Consider the following 21,482-nt stretch of genomic DNA (forward strand, 5'->3'; position numbering starts at 1 on the left):
TAGGTGGAGGAGAGAGAGACAGAGAGAGAGAGAGACATAAGATGTAGGAACCCCAATAGTTACAATGTGCGATCGACCTCTTTATTCAAATGTCACTTTTTTTTTTTAAATGAAGTGACAATGATGAGTGTCCACAACCAAAGTGTACAAGTATTTGGGTAACTAGTACACGGGTACTGTGTGTAACTGATACACGAGCGGCTAGACACAAGCGCTGTCACCCCCAACACTTTTGAGCCAATCGCAATCAAAAAATATATCAATGAGACACATCTCTAGAGCAATAAGATTCACCAAAATGGTACATGTCAACAATAAGTTAATAGGAATATGTGGAACATAATTTCTTATTGATCTCATGTGTCCCATTAGCAACTTAATGCTTGAGGAGTTAACTTCAACCCATCAAGAAACTTAGTATTTACAAAGCGACATATACTACGTATATCACAATGAGAATATGAGAAACTCTTCCATCAATGGTCCCTCTGAGGCTTAGTGTATTTTCTCCTTTACAACTGGTCCACACATCATAAGAGACGAAACATTTCACAAGAGAATAAATATCTTTCAAAGAATCATCTATATTGAACCCACCCGGATGAAAAAAAAACCCATCCATAGAATCATAAAACTCATTATGAGAATCCTCTTTATAATCATACAACTCATTTCAAGTAAGAGTGGCCCCAGCTTGAAGTAAGCTTCTTTCATGTGCATCTTTATCCAAATAATCTACAATGATCATGCTCACTTTGGCTTTTAGTTCTCCTTGTGATCAAGATACAATTTTTCTCCACATTTGAAACTCAATCCCTTAGAATGCATATCCCTCACCATATAATACCCTTGTATATTCCTTGTGTGTTATTGCATAAACTATAGAAAAAATGGATAACTAAAATAATGCCCTATTCTCATGGAGTGATTTGGTTGAGAAATCCCCATTATTTTAGGCTAAAAATTTGCCATACCCCTCCAGTATTTTTGAAAGTAGTATTCAATATGTTAAATCACTCTATACAAGTGGCAAGCTGCATAATACCAATTTCCAAAGAAAGAGTAGGATCAAGACCAAAAGATATAGTTCTTCAACTTGGATGAATCAAATATGCCTTCTACATACATAGAGAGTTTTAAAAACATGTTAGAGTAATCTCCCACAAATGAGCCTCATTGTTGAAGAGCATACTACCTTCTCTCTAACTTCTCTTTGCATTGGAGATACAAAGACTTCAACCATGGCTTTCTTAAATACCTCCCATGATCATTTACCGACAGTAACCTATCTTTCTTGCTACTCAATAACATGTGCTTAAATACTTGTAGAATGATATGATAAAATAATTTCCTCTTAGCTTCCATGATGAGAACATTTACTCATGAAACTGATGCGCCTTCCTTGTTTACTCAATGCTTGAATATATATACCCATAAATATGTACTCATGAAACTAATCATTATTTCTTGTTCTTAGTTTCTCAATCCTTCTGTATGCTCTACAATGATTAAGTCATGACACTAACCTAGTTTCTTAGTGGATATATATATATATGTATATATACTTATGGAATTGATCATTCTTTCTTGTTCTTAGATCCACAATCCTTACTCCTATGTTGCAATGATTTACTCATGAAGCTAACCCATGTATCTTAGGGGAAACATGTTTGAATAGATGTGCCTAACTGATGTAGTACATGATCCTGCTTAAATATGATTACTGCAGCTTCTTACAAAGAATTATTATTACATTGGCGTTGATTACTCACGAAACTGATACCTCTTTCTTCTTTACTCAATAGTTGATTATATACACTTAGATATATTTACTTGTGAAACTGATCCTCTTTTCTTGTCCTCAATCCTTACTCCCACGCTGAAATGATTTAGTCATCAAGCAAACCCATGTAGATATGGCTGGGTTACAATGATCCACAAGATGATCGCTGCTTCGTCTTACAGAGGAACCGTTATAATATTGGCATTGATTTGCTTGTTAAGCTAGTAATAATTCCCCATTTTCCTGTAATGGGCTGCAGTTCGGCCGTCTGGCTTGGACACATTCCCATCGATCACCTCGCCATAACAAATCCAATGGTCGCTCGTCTCCATGCGGCTCCTCACAATGCACTGCAAGTAAGCTAAGGCATCAGTCAATATAGGGCACCCATTCTCTGCAACTGTGTATGCCACTCCTTCAAAGCGGTCAGCTGCCCACATCAAAATGGAACAAAAATTTCAGTCAGTCAAAATGTCGAGCAAAACCCATTACAAAGTGGAAAGATCATACGAAATGATCTCATTTATGATGCAGGAAATAGTTTTAATAAAAAAACAAACCATGCACGAATTCTTCTCGTGTTACATTAAGATGGTATGTAAAAATTGAATCCTTCTCGTGATATACGTTGAGGGATTTACAATATTTAAACAAGTTTTTCCTCTGAGCATGTACATATGAGGAACAACATGTGTAAAACCTACAGACCTCCTGGAGGAAATCTTTTCAGAAAATGCTTCATTAATGGTTGATAATTTCCTTCTTCCAGACAATTCAGCACAAATGAATCTCCTACCTGTAAGAATAATGTATAAATACTTCAAAAATCACTACTCAAGGGGAATGAGTAAGCTTGGCAAAAGCACATAGCTCTAAAATATTGGAGAACCTGCATGAGAGATTCAATGGCTCGATCTTTTGCTACAGCAATAGTTATTCCAAGAGGCTGGAAGCTTGCCTGCAAAAATAACATTAAAAAATATTCAGTTACTGATCTAGCAAACATGAAAATTCTGTTATAATTTACATGACCATTTTATCAGCTACAGCCGTGCCTCTACTATGGGCATGGCTGATCCAGCTTAGCTCACTTCATGTGCAGCTGTTCCAGATGTTTCTACTGTACCTAGCTCTTCAATTGTGGCTATGGCATCAAGTGGTGCAGCAATAATCTTCTGCCATAGACATAGAGGGTGCTCAGGGGGCACATCTCAATGTAAGTGTACCATGTGTGATCAACAAAAAGGTTATTTTATTTATTAAATTTAGGTAAATTTACAAGAGGGGCTTTTTTATTGCAGTTTGAGAAGAAAACATGAGTTTCTTAAGCAAAAATGGTCATTTGATTACCTTATAGCATGTAAGGGGGTCTTTAAATAACCTTTGAATGCACATGGTATGTATAGTTTCTTATAGGTGCACCCTGTGAGAGCAGATGGGAAGGAATTCAAAGGTTTCATCTGCTTGTCTATCTCCAAAACACTCAGAAGGGGAGAAGAGATCCCCGGTTTTCTGATGGTAATATTGTTTATTATCATGCATTTTAGCAGATCAGGGTATCACCATGGAGGACATTATAATCATAGTTGCATTAGTATCATGTACGAAAGGGTTCATACCATACTGGTATCATATCGTATGCATAAGTAACATAAGGTACCAAGTTGATGGACACTTCTTTCCAGTCTGGTCCACGCTTTGGGATAAGTTAAATACTTCTTATACTAGTATAATTTCCTCGTGGGATTATATTGTTTTCAGATTCCAACTTCTCTAACTTTTCTTCTTAGAAAATTTTAGGTTTTAAGTAGCTTTTAGGACAAAATAACACATTTGACTTCTAGTGACCTATAAATTTTACCTTTCACACTAACTTTGGCCTCTAGATTTGTTTGCCAAGAGCTCTTATTTTTAAATTTCATCTATTCTACTAATGCTGGGGTTTCACCTGGTTTAAGGTTTCCCAAGCAGTAATGTGAAGTGTTACCAAAAAAGAAAGATGTGTGTGTATCTTAACTTTCCAAACAGTGTATGCAACAAACTTTGTGATGAGGTCTATTCTTTGCACATTAATGACACAATGAACCCAGAAAATGTGTGTGTCTGAGCGTGTGCACTTGCACATGCACCCGTATCTCAACATATTTGAGAGCTCATCTTCCCACTAGTGCTTTTGGGAAGTTCTAGCTCTTTGACATTTTTCATGCTACCTTGCAATCTTACTTGTATTTCTTTGATTGGGTGAGATACAAGGCTTCATGAGCAGTTTCACAATCTCACAATCATGTTGTCTTCGGTGACCCATCTTTTGACTCTCACAGCTTTCTTCAGAGATCTCTTCAGGAGTCTTTGTTTGATTGCCTCTCTCGTCATGAGATTGACCACCATACATATATGTATATGTATATGTATTCTCAAAGCTTTTGATGTGAGTTGCATTCTCAATGACACAACACCTTCCGTACATTAATATATTACACTCAATTGGTTTCACCAAAAAAGTGTATATGTGCCATGTGCATGTATGTGTGCCTGGAAGCAGGTATGTGCCTGTGCACATGCACACATGAATGCATGAATGCTGTATGGGTGGGTGCATATGTGCATGTGGGCATGCCTGCAAACATGCATGTGTGCATGAGAGAGAGAGAGAGAGAGAGAGAGAGAGAGAGAGAGAGAGAGAGAGAGACCTGGGACACCCATGATGCAATCATGGCACCACTTGACGCCCCCTTCTTTGCTGTCACAACATAGATACCCCCAGACACTCTAGCAATTGCCTTGGCAATGTCCAGTGGAATGTTCGTTTTTATGGATGCAATAACTTTCTTTTGTGAGAGTAACTGCCCCAAATCTGTGCCAGCCTCCTCATACTCCTGGTACCTGCCATGTTATACCAGTAGAAATATGATAAACATGTCAAAACTGGAAGATTGCAGGGAAAGCAAGAAATTGGATGATCACATTGATGCACAAATGAATTTACAAAAATAATGTCAAAAGGAGACTGTTTCCTTGTAAAGATCTGTACTAATATTCAAAAGATCACTTGTTTGTGGATTAGACAATTTCAACAATCAAATCAGAAGCTTAACAGGTTTCATTGTTGTCCTTAATATCATCACTGCAAAATGGAAGAACCTAACCTAAGCACAGATGAGTCATCAGAGTTAGTGAATTAAGTCTTGTTCAAACTGCTTCCATGAAATCTTGCAACAGTAAGAAAATGATAGCATTGACTATTCCATGAATAGTCTGGACGAGTAGCAACCATAGCATACATAAGAGAGCCACAAGCTGATGCTTAGCTTCAGCCATGTAAAATCTGTCCAGTACCTTTTCAACGTACTTTTCTTGAGATAAAAACAGCAATTTCTGCATTCCATCTCTACGAATCCTCATGCCCAAAATATGCTCTGCATTCCCCAAATCTTTCATGGAAAAGGCTGATTTCAGCTGATTTTTGAGAGCATCCAAGCTAGTCTTCCTTTTCCCAACTAGTAACATATCATCCACATACAAAACAAGTACGATGGGGCCGCCATTTGTATCCTTTTTCATGTACAAGCAATGATTTGCATGGCTACGTGTAAATCCATGAGATAGTATAAAGGTGTCAAACTTTTTGTACCACTGCCGTGGTGTTTACTTCAGCCCATACAAGCTATGTTTTAGTTTACACACCATTTGCTCTTTTCCAAGAACTACAAAGCCCTCCGACTGTTTCACATAGATTTCCTCATCAATGTCACCGTGCAAGAAAGTTGTTTTTACATCCATTTGATACAGCTCAAGTCTAAAACAACAGTGAGAGTAAAAAGCACGCATAGAGTGGTCATCTTCACAGCAAGTGAAAAAACCTCTTGGAAGTCAATCCCTTCCTTTTGTGCATACCCTTTGGCAACTAGCCTTGCCTTGTACTTGGGTTTCCCATCAACTGTCTTTACTTTGTACACCCATTTGTTTGGAAGTGGCTTCCTCCCCTTGGGCAACGACACAAGATCCCAAGTATCATTTACATATAGAGATTTAATCTCTTCCTGCATAGCAAGCTCCCACTTACTGCTGAACTCACATGACTTGGCCTCTTTGTATGTAAGAGGCTCACCCTCATCTGTAAGCATCACATAATGCAAGGAGGGATCAAACCTATGTGGTTGCTTTCTTACGCGTGTAGACCTGCGTACCCAATGATCAACATTTTCAGGAATTGGGTCTACATCTGGAGGTATATTATTTTCAGCATTTATTGGTTGCTGTAATTCATTTTCAGTATGCTGTTCATGCTGTACAGCACCTTCATTTTCATTTCCAGCACCTGCATTTTAAAATTCAGCAAGCCTATCTCGTTGTCCATGACCTCCTTGTGCCTATTTGCTGTCTATCATCATCTAGCTTAAAAATAACCGGCTGATCATCAGTTTCAGCCTGTGGTACAACACCATGAGGCTCATTTTCTGAAGTAATAGGTCGCTGCAAACTCTGAAATTTCACATTTTTCATATCTTCATTAGAGGCTAAAGTACCTTTCAGCAATTTTGCCTCATTAAACACAACATTACGGCTACGAATAATTTTCTTGGATTGAGGTAACCACACTCTGTAGGCCAAATTCAACCTCATCACCATAGCCCATGAAAATGCCTTTGGTGGATTTTGGGTCAAGTTTGTTCCTCGGCTCATCCCTAACATGCACAAAAGCATCACAGCCAAATATGCATAAATGGTCATATGAGGCCGATTTGCCAGACCAGACCTCCTCAAGGATGCCATTATTTAAGGACCTGTTTGGAGAGATTAGCAATGGACAGCAATTGCATGAGGGAGATTAGCAATGGACAGCATGCACCGCACTCTTTCACATAAAGTCCTATTATATCTTTCAACCACCCCATTTGAAGACGGGTTGTAAGGGGCTGTAAGCTCCCTCTTAATACCATGCAAGTCACAAAAGGACTTGAATTCAGTCGATGTGAACTCACCCCCATTATCAGTTCTCAAGCATTTCAGCTTTCTACCTGTCTGAGTGGTCACAAATACATGAAAAGTTTCAAAAACAGCAAACACTTCACGTTTCTTTTTCAGCAAGCACACCCAAATCTTCTTGGAACAGTCATAAATAAAGGAGATAAAATATGCAGCACCACCCAATGATTTCACGGACATACTACATCCATCAGAATGCACTAAGTCCAAGACATTGGACTTACGAGAGACACCAGAGTAAAATGAATTTTTTATTTGCTTTCCAAACTGACACTCATTACAAAAATCAAGTTTAAAGCCTTTTCCATCAACCCTCTTTAGAGAGATAAGGACATCAAGTCCTTTTTGGCTCATATGGCCTAATTTCTTATGCCATAACTCCAAGTGGCTGTAAATTTCAGCAACTGCAAGAAACTTGCCATTCAAGGCTTTACAATGCAAACAATACAAAGTGTCCTTCTTGGTTCCTTTTGCGATCAACATGGAACCCTTTTTCACTTTCCACAAACCACCACCAAACAGTGTGGTGTAGCCATGCAAGTCAAGCAAACCAACAGATAGTAAACTCTTTTTAATGCCACGCACATATCTGACATCTTTCAGCACAAGCTCTTGACCATTGTCTAAAGACAAGTGTACTGTGCCAATCCCATCAATGCTGCACGCATGGTTATTTCCAAGATACACCTTTCCATAATTGCCTACATTGAACATAGCAAAACACTCCAAGCAAGGAGTTACATGGAAAGAGGCACCAGAGTCTACAATCCAAGTCTGAGTGACACCATCATCAACTGACAAGAGTGCATCAATTACATCAACCTTGGTAATCTGCATATCCTGCATGTGACATACAAGGGTATCATAATCAACTGCACATAATACATCAGCCTCTGCATCTGAAAGCTCCTCTATGACCACACTAGAGGACACATTGGCCTTTCCTTTGCCTTTGGTTGTCCCCGATGCATCTGTCTTTTTTTCCTTCTTTTTATCTCCCGCATTCTTCTTGCTCTCTTGTTCCTTCTTGTAATACCTGCAATCAGGTTTCTTGTGGCCCTTCCGACCACAATGATAGCAAGTAATGTAACTCTTTTCCTTTCCTTTACTCTTGCTCTTTTTTCTGTGTCTTGCATTTGCATTTTTCTTTTCAGCCCTGCCTCTTACATTGTAAGCTGAGTTGCTGCCTTCTCCACTAGACATACGTCTAATTTCTTCATTCAAGATAGAACCCCTCACCCCATCATATGAGAGATTGGGGTTATTGCTAAGTGAAACCACCAAGGTCTCCCAAGAGTCAGGCGATGTCATGATCAAAAAGATCGCCCTCAACTTATCATCAAAGTCCAAATTTGCATCTTTGAGCTGATTTAAAATCCCTGTAAATGCACTCTAAGTGCTCAGTTGCAGGCTTTGACTCATCCAATCGCATATTCACCAACTTGCGCATTAAATGCACCTGATTAACAGGTGTGGTGATCTCATAAGTAGTTTTTTGCTTCTCCTATATTGCATAACCTGTATCTAAACCCTTAATGTCTCTCAGAATGACATCAGTGATACCCATCTTTATGTAAGCCGCAACCTTTTTATTTACTCTAGCCCAATCTGCATCAGACATTAGTACAGGTTTATCTTCCTGCAAAGCATCCTCACAATCCTTTAGGAACAAAATGCCCTGCATACGGTCTTTCCAAAGGTCAAAGCCATGACCATCAAACCGTTTGATCTCCATCAAACTCTTGATGTCTGAACTGGAAGAAGTTGCAGCCCTTCTATCACGAACATAAGAGTAAATGCACTAATCTGCAGAAGCACAAGCTGAACCAGCAAATACACTGTTGTTCTTTCTCAACCAAAAATAAATCTCTGTTGTTTGTACATGAACCAGCTACCACACTGGAAAAAATGCAGAAACTTACCAAATTCTGTGCAAATCCCCAAAATTTCAAGTCCAAAGTTGCATAAATATCAGCCAATCTGACCCAACTGAGCAAAACTTTGTCAATACACGAAAAGCCCCAAATTTCAGGGATCCAATGTCAATAAATTTTACTCAAAAGAGTGAAATTCCGACAAATTTAGCAAAATCCCCAATTTAATTGAGGTCACCACATGCAATGTCTGCAATTTCTGACCTAGTGGTGCTGACAAGCATGGACGAGATCAAAACTAGGAAAATCCTCAAATTTAGGCACGATTTTGCACAGACTTGTGACTAGTGTCTCTAGTGCGTGAACTGCCACCAAGAGTAAGTGGTGATTAAAAAAATTTAGGAAATTTTTAGATTTTTTTTAAAAAACTGACGTGGGGTTCCGTTGACCCGTCAAGCGAGTCGCATGGCCTATCTGCCGGGGATCCCGTCACTGCCTGTTGCCGCCGGTGACTCCTGCTTGCCCCCCCCCCCCCCATGTCGCTGCCCATTGCGATTGACAACTGCTGCCTGATGGAAAGAAATACCCTAACACAGAAACATAAACAGAAACCGTACGACAACACAGACTAATAAAAGAACACAGTTATGGTTAGGGTAACTCAAAGACAATGAACACAGTGAATGAATGAAGTGATATGACTATTGAATATACAATGCTCATGCAACAAACACACTATGCAATGAATGAATAGTGTACCTTGAACTCCTGTATCTCAAGGATCAGGGTAGGGGTAATGAGTTGGAGAGTATGTTGTACTCCAAACGGATCCCGAATCGCAGCAAGGCAGCCTCCGAATGTCGAACACCAGCAAACACAGTAGTAAGAAGCTGGTTCTGATGCAAACAGCAATGAGGAGAGAGAAAGACTAAAATCGCAAGAAAGACAGCTTATAAGAGAGAGAAAGACTAAAAACACAGGCAGGATAGCTTGCAGGAGAGAGAAAGACTAAAAATGCAAGCAACAGGACTGTGACGATATGGCAGGCTGTACGCAACAAGTCTGCACAGGAACAACAGTCGTCTAACTAGAATCAGCTCCAAACTGCGTGAAGAGGGCTAGAAATCACGTGCCAACTGATGGAGACCGCAATGGACAGCTTCGGCTAAGATATCCTCTGCGAACGGGGTGTGGGCAGCAAGGTGAAACACCTGAAATATGCCAAAACGAGATTGGAGAAGAATGGAGGGCTAGCTGCCTATTTATAGAAAATTAGGGTTCTAGATCCTCTCCCACTTAACTCTCTCAATCCGCTCTCTATTTTAGGGTTTTGGCTAAAATAAGCCTAAAATAAACCTGTTTTGGGATTGTTTAAGTGGCTAAGTGCATTTCTTAGTACAACGCCCCCTCTCGGGCCCAAAATAGGGTTAGAAAAGTAGGCCAGCCTAAATTTTAATTTACCCCAAGGTGTCCCATCCCAAAGCAGCCAAGGCATCGCACAAAGGGTGCACGTCAACTGCCCAATGGCTTACCAAGATTACAAAGGTGATGGTTATCTTGCCAAGAAAGCCCAAGTGATCACTCCAAAAGGCCAGGGCATCGGGACCAAGGGTGCTCGGTGGCTACCCAAGGGCCTACCAAGTCCTACAAAGGCGGATGGAAACAACAATGGACTTGTTTGGTTTTTTTTTTTTTAAAGGTTGTTTGAAAAGTGGGTTGAAAATACATAGGTAATATAGGGACAGCGGCCGATTAAGTGATAGATAGGAAAAGATAAAGAGAGTTTTAAACGCAAGTCATTCACAAAACTAGCAAGCCAATCCCTCACACTAACTAGGATAAATGCCTAAGGATGATAAAAGTGTGTGTGTGTGTGCTAATTATGTGGTAAATATAGGAAGAGGCAAAAAAGATGATGGTGGACTTAGCAAGACAAGCAAAGCAAGCAAGGGTAGGGAAATTGCCTTTAAGAGAACTGCCATGTGTTATGCCACGAATATGGTGGATCCTAGAGTCAACCACTCCAAAAGACCGAAGAGGAATAAATGCGCACAAATGCATGTTTACATGAACGGAATGCCAATGCATGGGATAATGCAAAGGGAGATGCAAGATGTCATGCGCATGCAATATGCTATGCAACGATACCACTTGGACAGTGCCCTTGTAGGGAAATTGTTCACTTATCCAAGTGTCCTTTTACAATCAGGTTATCCTGACAGTGAGGATGAAGTTACAAATGTCCATAATATAATACAAAAGAATAAATGAATGTAATGTCTAAAAACAGTAAGCATCATCACTGTCACGATTAAAAGTAAAAGCCGCCCCCTCTTAAACCAGAAGGGAAAGCAAGAGGAAAGCACCCTCTCCCCGTCAAGCGGAACTAGGGGAGGGTGTACCCAAGCCGATCCTGGGTAGCAGGTACTAAAGAACCGGCCGGTTGCTTTGGTCAAAATGTCTGTAAAATTATCTGATGAAGGCACAAACTCTAGGTGAATAGTGCCTAGCTCAATCTGCTCTCTGAAAAAATGAAAATGAACTCCCACATGCCGCGTCCGTGGCGTGATGATCGGATTGCCCGCAAGGGCAATGGCACTCTGGTTATCACAATAGACAACTGTGGGAGAGACAAGGAAAATGAAGTGCTGCGAGTAAACTCCTCAGATAGATGGCCTTGGTGGTGCCATCAAAGAGAGCCCAGTACTCAGCCTCGGCCATGGAAGCCGCCACCATCTCCTACTTACGGTTGGACCAAGAAATAGGAGCCGTGCCCAGGGTAAAGAGGTAGCCACCATGGAAACGCCAAGTGTCAAGATCTCTTGCCCAATCAGAATCAGTGTACCCCTACAAACATAAACCAGAACCGTATGTCATGCCATAAGAATAAGTACACTGCAAATAACACAACACATGAAGACATGCAAACCAATGTGACATCCTAGGTGCTGTGAAATACTGACTGAGTATGCTAACTGAGTAAGCTAAATCTGGCCTAGTGTGAATTAACCAAAGAAGTTTTTCTACAACAGAGCAATAGGTATGGTCATCAAAGGGTTATTCTAGGGTATCATTCGACAAGTGGATAGTAGGATCAAGAGACGTGGCCACTGGCCATGTCTGATCCGTAGTGTACTATTCCACGAGCTGAAGTGTATACTTCTCCTGTGACACAAAAATATGGCTCCCAAAACGAACTACCTCCATCTCCAAAAAATAGGATAACAAACCAAGGTCTGTCATTTCAAATATAGCTTTAAGCTTAGCCTTAATTTTTGCTATGGCAGCAGAATCTGAACCTATGATGAGTAAGTCATCAACATATAGCAGAATATAGCTAACCCCCTCTGCACTAGATTGAGCATATAAGTTCGGGTCATAAGAGGTAGAATGATATCTATGAGTCTGTAAGAACTCATCCATCCTATGGAACCAAGACCGTGGCGCTTGCTTCAACCCATAAAGAGCTTTATGCAAGTGGAATACCTTATGCCTCAGGTTTCCAAAAGGAAACCCTGGTGGCTGCTCCATATAGACCTCCTCCTCAAGAAGACCATTTAGGAAGGCACTCTTGACATCCATCTGATGTATCGGCCAACAATGGTGAGCGGCTAGCACAAGTAGCAACTGAAAGGAGGTCAACCATGCAGTAGAGGCAAAGGTCTCTTCATAATCAATGCCATGCTTCTGTTGAAACCCTTGCACTACAAATCGAGCCTTGTACTTGTCTAAAGTTCCATCAGCTTTTAGCTTAGTCCTAAAAATCCACTTTGTCCCTATGACTTTCTTATGGCTCGAACGATCCTCAAATGTCCAACTCTCATTTCGGTCAATACTCTCGAGCTCCTTTTCCATGGCCACTCGCATTGAGGGTGCTGAAGAGCCTCCTGCCATATATCCGGCTCCGAATGTGCTATATAATCAGCTGTAAACAGTGACGCAAATGATGCATGAGAAGCAAGCCGGGCAGATATTCTAGATCCCTCCGGAGTGGAATCTGATGGTAGGATCCCCGAATCCCGCATGGTCTATTGGTACCAGCAAGGTAAAGGGTCTCGCAAAGGGGGCCTGGTAACCGAAGAATCTGCAGGAAGGTCAGGAGCAGGAAGCAGACCAGGCTCAATAGGCACGATCTCTGATGATGTGAAAGAAAGAATCAGATCAGAATCCGGTGCAAAAGACTGCACAAGATCCCTCTCGTTAAAGACGACATCCCGCCTAACGATCACCTTGGTTGTTCGAGGATCGAACAAACGATAGGCTTTCACCTCAAAGGAATATCCCACAAAAATAAGGAGATCAACTCGAAGAGTGAGCTTTCCTATCTTGTCATCAAGCGTATGTGTGTGTATGCACAACACCCGAAGACTCTGAAGTGGGAAATAATAGGCTGAGAGCCAAAGAATGCCTCATACGGGGTCTTCTGAGGAAGAGCCGTAGTCAGGATGTACACCAAAGTGTTAATAGCCTCGACCCAAAGGTGCTCAGGAAGCTCTGTTGCGAACAACATAGAGCGTGCCATTTCCATGACTGTCTGGTTCCTACGCTCTATGACTCCATTCTGAGAAGGAGAATTGATAGAGGTGAGCTAGCAAGAAATGTCATGCTGTTGTAGAAACTCGGAGAACTCATGGAAGATAAACTCACCACCACTATCACTCCTCATGCAACCGATACGACGACTAGTCTAATTATGAACCAGCAATACCCAAGCAGAAAAGTATATGAAAGCATCGGACTTATGCTTGAGGAAGTACACCCACATGTATCTAGAATTATCATCCACTATAAAAAAGAAGTACAGCGCGCCATTCAAGGCAGCAGTGGATGTCGGACCACAAAGATCAACACGAATCAATCTAAGAGGCGTCTCAGCTCTATGTGAGGTCTCCTAAGGAGATGGGGTACGGTGCTGCTTCCCGAGCTAACAAGCTTTACAGACATCTCGAGCTAGCTTTAGGCATGGAAGACCCTCAACCAGCTGACAGTGTGACAACTCATAAAGTGAGTCATAACCAAGATGCCCTAAGCGAAAATGCCAAAGACGGTCATTGTTTGTAGACTCCCGAGATGTGGCTAAGGCCTGGAAGCTATGGAACACGGAGCCCTCGGCTATCCGCTCGGTCAGAAAGTGTGTCATGTGGTATAGGCCCTTAGGTTGTACCTCACCGCAACCAATCACTAAACCAGTCTGAGAGTCAAGCATCTCGACTGTTGTCGCTATAAAGAAAACTGCTCACCCCAACCATCAAAGCTGCTGAACAGATTTTAAGTTCACCCCAAGCAGAGAGACATGATATACATTGTCCAGCGTAGCCAGATCCAAACCCTTGTAAATGACAAAACTAACGCAACCTTGGGCCTAAATCTTAATCGAGGAGTTGTTTCCTACACGGACTTGCCTGGCTACAGGGGCTCAGGTACAGAAGATGTCCTCTATAGGAGTCATGTGATATGTAGCTCCACTATCCACAATCCAAACAGGAACTGAAGTGCTTGGCTGTGTCAACTAGGCCTCTGTGGTAACCTCATCGAGAGGCAACTCATAGATATGGACGAGACTCACATCTGATGTCTCTATGGAGATGATGTGGGCCTTTGTAGACCAGTTAGACAAGCCCTCTGGAGTTGAGAGTGTTGTCGACTGAGATGGTTGTGCGGTGGCAGTGTGAGTCTGACCTTTAAACTGCCCCTTGCCATCACCCTGCCTTCCTTGCTGGGGGTTGCCCGACTAAGGGGCGGGGGTCTAAGACTTAGGTTTTGGTGCTGTGCCTCTTGCTTTTAATTGACACTCATCGTCAAAATGGCCAGCCTTTTGACAATGTTGACAATACCTATTCTTCTTAGGTACATTCGGCTACCCAGGTTTGAGGGATTGGAATGTTCCTTGTGAGTCCCTGGATTGATTTTGCTTTTGAGTTTGATTTTGATTTTGAGTGGAGATTTGGTTTTGTTTACCCTTCCCTTGTTGCCCTTTCTGAGAATGAGCAACAAGAGCCCCCTCTGAAGAGGAATTCACATGAAACTGATCGAACAACCGTACATAACGCAACAATTGATACTCAAATTCATAGAATGTAGGCATGGGAGGTTTTAAAACTATGCCTTCCACAAAATTGAAGTATTTCTTGGGGAGTTTGTTTAGGAATAATGTGACCTGATCGTCAGAGAACTTAGGAGTCTCCGTAGTGGAGAATTCAGCGAGAAGACGCCGATACTCAGTCAACTTGACTTTCAAGACATCATGATCAGTGATTTTGAAAAACTGAAGCTTATGGTCAAGATTAATACGGCAGGTCCTATCCCAAGCCACATAGCGGTTAGTTAAGTGTGTCTATCACTCTGACACTAAGTCAAATTGCTGAAGCTGAGAATAAAACTCAGGTAATAAGCCCTGCATCAGCTCGACAATAGCGGAGGCATTCCTAGCCTTCCATGAGCGGATAACCTCGTACGGAACAAGTGTGGAATCGAGTTGGGGTTCCAACCCCTGCACAAGATCCCATAGGTTCTGGGAGTCAATGACATGTCTCATCAAGTTCGACCAAGTACTAAAGTTTGACCCATTAAAACAAGTCTTGTCATTAAATGTATGCTTGGCAGAAGATGAGCTAGAACCATGAGGTATTGAGTAGGTAGGGTAAGATGGATGTGGGGGATAAGATTGTGGAGGATAAGATGGTGGAGGTGGATGTGTCTGATAAGAAGAAGGGGGAAAAGATGGATAGGCAGAAGTAGGATGTGAGTGTCCAATGAGTGCTGATTGAGGCAGAGGCATTGGAACATGAATGTTTCCATAAGGTGCCGGTGTAGGTGAAGGCACTGGGACACGGAAGCCTTGTCCAAAGTGAGGCTGCGAAATAGTAGTATGACCAGAAGATCCACTAGGTAAAGCCATGGAGACAAACTATAGAGTCAACTGATCCACATTCGGGAGAGATTGGGGGGAATACCCACGCTGCAATAATCCTGAAAGTGTGTGTGAAGTAGGTGGAACACCACCCGGCAGAGGTAAGGATGAGATCCTAAAGAATGTGCATATGTTTCCATAACCCTCCGGAATGATGTGCGGTGCGACATAAGGTGTCTAAAATGGAAAAGTGAATGGTGTGAATGGAAGTGGAGAAGCAACGGATGAATGTGGTGGGATAGGTGGGTTTTGAAAATGAGATAATTGAGATGCAGATGCGTTTTGTTCATTTTTATCATTTAATGATTGGAAAGAAAAATGTGAAGATGATGATGCACCATACAATGAAGAAAAAGGAACACCAAAGTCATTCTGATTTTATGAAGTAGACTACAAAGAAGAAAGGTTAGAAGAAGAGGTATCTGGCTTTTTCTTATAATCTCCATAATGTGTATTAACAAACATAAATTGGTCCTCAAGAGGACCTTTTCTGTAGTCAACAGACTGGACTCTTTTTTCCACATGATCTCTATCATAATATTGCAAAGCAGAAGAGGTAAAAGAAGAAGGAACAATGGATGAATCTAAAGTACCTTGCACCGAAGTGGACGGAAGAGGATGAAAGAAAGGAACATACTCTAGGTCTTGTTCTCCAAGAGAGGGGCCCATTCCTGATAGAGATCTCGACGGCCCTGTAACATCATCAGATTTATTCGCAACATCTGAAGAGAGAAATTCATGCATACATTCATTTAGAAGCTTTTCTTGAAGGCCATCCTTCGATCGAGCTTCTCAATTTTCTTTCGTCGATAAGCGATGATCAGTTTGTATTCTTCAAAGGTTAGCTTGCCTAGCTTTTCTTCCATGTAATCAAAAGTGTATTCCACCATGTCGGAACTTTGTGGAGCAAGCTAATTGGCCCACTCTCGCTCAGTTCTCAGCATAGTTGATTCTAGAGACTGAATCGGTATTATTATGTTCGAAGTCATTTGAACCTACTATTGTTCTTGCTTCATGTATAGAGCTTTCAGATCAAAGGCCTAGGTTTCTCAGAGAGTACCAGGCTCTGATACCATGTAAAGAAATACCCTAATACAGAAACATAAACAGAAACCGTACGACAAAGCACAGACTAATAAAAGAACACAGTTAGGGTTAGGGTAACTCAGAGACAATGAACACAGTGAATAAATGAAGTGATATGACTATTGAATATACGATGCTCATGCAGCAAACATACTATGCAATGAATGAATACTGTACCTCAAACACCTGTATCTCAAGGATCAAGACAGGGGTAATGAGCTAAAGAGAGTGTCGTACTCCGAACAGATCCCGAATCGCAGCAAGGCAACCTCCGGATGTCAAACACTAGCACATGCAGCAACGAGAAGCTGGATCTGATGCAGACAGCAGTGAGGAGAGAGAAAGACTAAAAACGCAGGCAATGGGTGAGAGAAAGACAAAAAACGCAGGCAGGACAGCCTGCAAGAGAGAGAAAGACTAAAACGCACGCATGACAGCTTGCAGAAGAGAGAAAGACTAAAAATGCAGGCAGCAGGACTGTGATGATGTGGCAGGCTATACGGCAGCAGCTCTGCACAAGAATAGCAGTCGCCTGACTGGAATCAGCTCCAAACTGCATGAAGAGGACTGGAAATCAGCCATCAACTGATGGAGACAGCAATGGACAGCTTCGGTTAAGAATCCTCTATGAATGGGGTGTGGGCAGCAAGCTGAAACACCTGAAATCTACAAAAACGAGATTGGAGAAGAGTGGAGGGCTGGCTGCCTATTTATAGAAAATTAGGGTTCCTCTCCCACTTAACTCTCTCGATCTGCTCCCCATTTTAGGGTTTTGGCTAAAATAAGCCTAAAATAAGCATGTTTTGGGGTTGTTTAAGTGGCTAAGTGCATTTCTTAGCGCAACACCTGGTCCACTCCGCGTGTCGCTGCTAGACCTATAGCGAACAGTCCGTCAGTCCCGTGGACACAGCTCCATCACGCCTACTATGCTGCCATTGCCTGCTCCTGCTGCTACACGCCTACTGCCAGCTACTACACGCCAACTGCCACACGCCTGCTACTGCAAGCCCATCAGCCGTCGCTTAGATCTCATGAAGCATGCAGAGTCTTGGCTCTGATACCAATTGTTGGGAGAAGAGCACAGCTGAGAGAGATGGAAGTCGAGCAGGAGTAAGCGAGAGAGAGTGTGACCGCTGGAGAGAGAGTGAGCAGAGTGTAAAGTACAATTCGATAAGAGTATACCAATAATGTGTTGGTACACAAAGAATAAAATGTATTTATACTGAGGGCACATAAAGGGTGCATTCACATGTACAATGTGTGTGTACTATACACAGGGGGTTTAAACCGGGCCTTTTTCCCAACGTTTCCTTCAATCATCCCCAGACCTTTCCTGTGGTGTGCAGTCTTCTTAAATGTAGACAGATGTATCCTGCATATTGTAGGCGCCTCCCAAGGCTGTGTTCATGCCATTACAGTTATAGACTGCTAATCTCAGGTATACCCTTACAGCCCACAAGTCCCAGTTGATACACACAAACATGGAGAAGTACACACACACACACCCACACACACACACGTTCAAACCCATGTTCACAAGTAGGAAGGCCAGTGGGCTAGCCACAAGGCCAATTGATTTGATTTCAGCAAAAACAGCTTTCTCACCAAACGAAGTGATATTAATGAGGTTGACTTAAGAAAGATTACGTGGCTTCAGTTGGAGTTTCCTTCACACGCAGTGGTGGTAGAGGAGATGAGATGCCAACATCCAAAAACCGTTGAATAATTGTGTCGACAGGTTCATCATCTCCACCATAGCTCTCTGCTACAACAACAGGCTACATATAAACATAATCTAAATCAGAAACTGAAGTGAAGAACAGAAAAGATAGAGTAAAAGAAAATTGGCACTATCATTTCAATGCGTTGTAATTCTTACTTGTTTAGTCTTCACTGCTGCATATAGAGTGCTAACAACTTTATTTGCAGGTCCAGAGCTAGGGGGTGCCATCAGAACTACACCACTACACCTTCCAACACACTCTATGACTTCCTGTGAATCTGCTGTGTTCAAATCCAACATATCAACTAACATGTTTGTTTTTGTCAGACCCCTTGCCAATGCCTGCGAGAGGGATGCATGAAGTGAGAAGAAACTTTCACTCTACCTAGCAAAATGTAATAATTACAGAGCTTACCTGTGACAACCTGTCACTAAAGCCATAATCTGAGACATACAGGACAGCCACTGTAGCAAGTTGCTTTTCTAGGGCTTTTTTGCTCCAAGACTCATATTTGTTTACCAGCTCAGAAATGTTGTATGTCAACACAGGGCCATGCCCTGTAGCTATCATATTGAAGTCTAGCCCACTGACTCGTTTGAGAGCAGCTAATACAGATCGAGAGTTTGGGCGCATTAAGCAGTCATAGTAAAACCGGTAATGTGGTTCAATAGTAGACAGGTCCTCATCATAGACCTGTCATAATGATTGGCATTCCACAAAATACAAATTAGAATACTGAATTACATCAACTGAGAATGTAAACAATCTTTGACATAATGATATGATACACAGACTAACTGCAAGTGTGCTAACTATGGTTTCACATAATCAGACACTACAAGCTGTAGCTGATCAATGATTGTTACAAAAAAGTCTTCAAAGTTAAATCAGTAAAAGAGGTCAACAATTTATGATGTAATGAATGAGTATACAGACTAATTCTGGGTGTTCTAAGCTAAGGTTTTGACATAACCAGACACCACAAGCTGTAGCTGAGCAATGACTGTCATGAATGTAAGGGGCAAAAACATGGATGGTGATAAAATAAGTATTAAGATGAAGATATAGAATGGATTGAAGGGCATTGAGAAGGCATAAGCTACATACAAAATAGAAAGCACGTCCTACCTGAGTAATCATTCTAGTCCATCATGCATTATCATCCACAGGTGTTGAGGAATCAGAGTGAGGATTCCTATCCATCAGAAGTCATGATTGTTGCCTTCTCTTTTGATAAGGAAGCTCTCAACCACATACTTTTTTTTCCAATAAAATAAATTTCTTTTAATGACATACTCAGAGGGAAAACCTCCCAATGCATGGTGAGTGAACAACCAAACTGGTGGGCTGTAATGCCAGACCATAAGAGATGCTAGGTGAAATAATGTGCCAGAATCCCATGTCCACACAAAAGCATCTCTCCTCATCTGCTGAGAATCACCATGCAGCCTCTCCCATCTACTGTGGACAGAGAACAAATAATCTCTATCCAGATCCTAGAAAGAGTGCCTATAGTAGAATCATCCTGAAGATCACTAGCATAGCTACACCTTGCAATCCAAATGAACCAAGCAATAATACTAGCAATCAGCTCCCATCTGTGACAATGCCCCAAGATCCAATGTGCATGCAAGTAGTCTGGAGTGGGAATCCTGCTCAAGTGCTGGCCAATAATGAGAAAAAAGTGGCTCTTGGGAAAATCATCGTATCCACATGTCAACTCTCTGTCAGTGACCCAAGCTATTGTCCCTCAACTACCATAGTTTCAGATGTGCCTTCAAGACCATCCTGATGGCTCTCCTGCATACCTCCTGAGATCTGGAACAATACCATTATCAATGCCTCCAGGACTCCCTTAACTCTCTGCATACCACACATACCTTCCTCCAAAAGTCTCCCAAGAAGGGTTCTGAAGTACCCTATCTATGCCAGTAATTAGTGGCTACTAGCTGTGCTGATCCTACTTATATGTATCTTTCTACCCATCCTAGTGATATAACCAAAGAAGGCAATGTCACATGGTCTTTTAATGAATGAATCTCTCCAAACCACTCTTTTAGATCCCACAGGCCACTGTAACCTGTAAGGGCCTCCTTTGATAGGCCCAATATCTCCATCTGCCCATCAAGTAGTAGGTGCGGGCCAATATGGTATCTCCTCTATCATCCTGCACTGGGATAGTAAAAATTTTCTGTGCTAGTTGCTAAACCCAAGTAGGATGTCTCCTCTAAACAGGAGACCTATCTAGCCTTGAAAGGTGGTTGTATATGTTCTGCACTTGGGAGGGACTCCTTCTATCACTATCTCTGTCATAACTTTGGCGCCTCTAAGGCCCTGCAGTCTGTGCCTCTGGGTCTCTTGCAGCAACTCCTGAAAGGCAAACCAGTCTCCAACTTAGAAGGTGACTTGTGTGGAGAATCTCCCCAAGAAAGATGGGTCATTTGTCCAAGGGTGTGACCAGACTCTGATCTCAAGTAATGGTTGAAGAGAAGATGCTGCCTCTTTTTCTCTTCAACTATGGTCGGTGGTATCTGATGAAGGCCAGATAAACCAAATTTCCAAGCTTTGATGATGGCAGCTACAAAGCTGACCTCAAAAATCCTCCCTAGGTTTGTGAAGAGAAGATGCTGCCTCCTTTACTCTTCAACTATGGTCAGTGGTAACTGATGAAGGCCAGATAAACCAAATTTCCAAGCTTTGATGATGGCAGCTACAAAGCTGACCTCAAAAATCCTCCCTAGGTTTGTGATCCCGATCTTCTCAAAAATACAATGGATGCCACACTGCTATAGGTCCTCCAAATGCATGTATAATATACCATAGCCTCCAATGCAACAATTTCTTCCAAGGCTCCTTGCCTGCAACATATTTACTGTCAGTAGATTATCCTAGGGAGCTAGTAAACTCTTCATTGCACTGACAAGATTGATCCTTGACTTCCAACAAAGCTTTAGACTTTTACAGTTGCTACAATTGGCATCTGGACCTGCTGTATCAATTAAAACAGACATACCCTTCTAGGTTCTTCAAACTTTACCCAGATGGAATGGCCTTCAGTTATAACACTCCTCTTCTGCAGCATACTCTTATAACATACTTCTGCTGCTCACAATCACTAA

General features: G+C 41.8%; 1 protein-coding gene across 1 annotated transcript in view; it reads right to left on the reverse strand.

Moving 5' to 3' along the window:
- Window positions 1–1,764: 1,764 nt before the first annotated feature.
- LOC148031117 (uncharacterized) overlaps window positions 1,765–21,482 on the reverse strand; it is a 68,782-nt gene continuing 49,064 nt past the window's right edge. Inside the window, exons 4-10 of the mRNA XM_087684658.1 lie at window positions 18,778–19,056; window positions 18,519–18,704; window positions 18,287–18,417; window positions 4,474–4,666; window positions 2,673–2,741; window positions 2,492–2,579; window positions 1,765–2,213 (exon numbers count right to left, since the gene is read on the reverse strand). Of these exons, the coding sequence (XP_087540784.1) occupies window positions 2,005–2,213; window positions 2,492–2,579; window positions 2,673–2,741; window positions 4,474–4,666; window positions 18,287–18,417; window positions 18,519–18,704; window positions 18,778–19,056 (1,155 nt within the window). The 3' untranslated portion in view covers window positions 1,765–2,004. The remainder of the gene's footprint in view (window positions 2,214–2,491; window positions 2,580–2,672; window positions 2,742–4,473; window positions 4,667–18,286; window positions 18,418–18,518; window positions 18,705–18,777; window positions 19,057–21,482) is intronic.

The sequence above is a fragment of the Lygodium microphyllum genome, chromosome 9, assembly GCF_053477565.2.
Source record: "Lygodium microphyllum isolate KBCC chromosome 9, Lygodium_microphyllum_v1.1.10, whole genome shotgun sequence".
Classification (NCBI taxonomy): domain Eukaryota; kingdom Viridiplantae; phylum Streptophyta; class Polypodiopsida; order Schizaeales; family Lygodiaceae; genus Lygodium; species Lygodium microphyllum.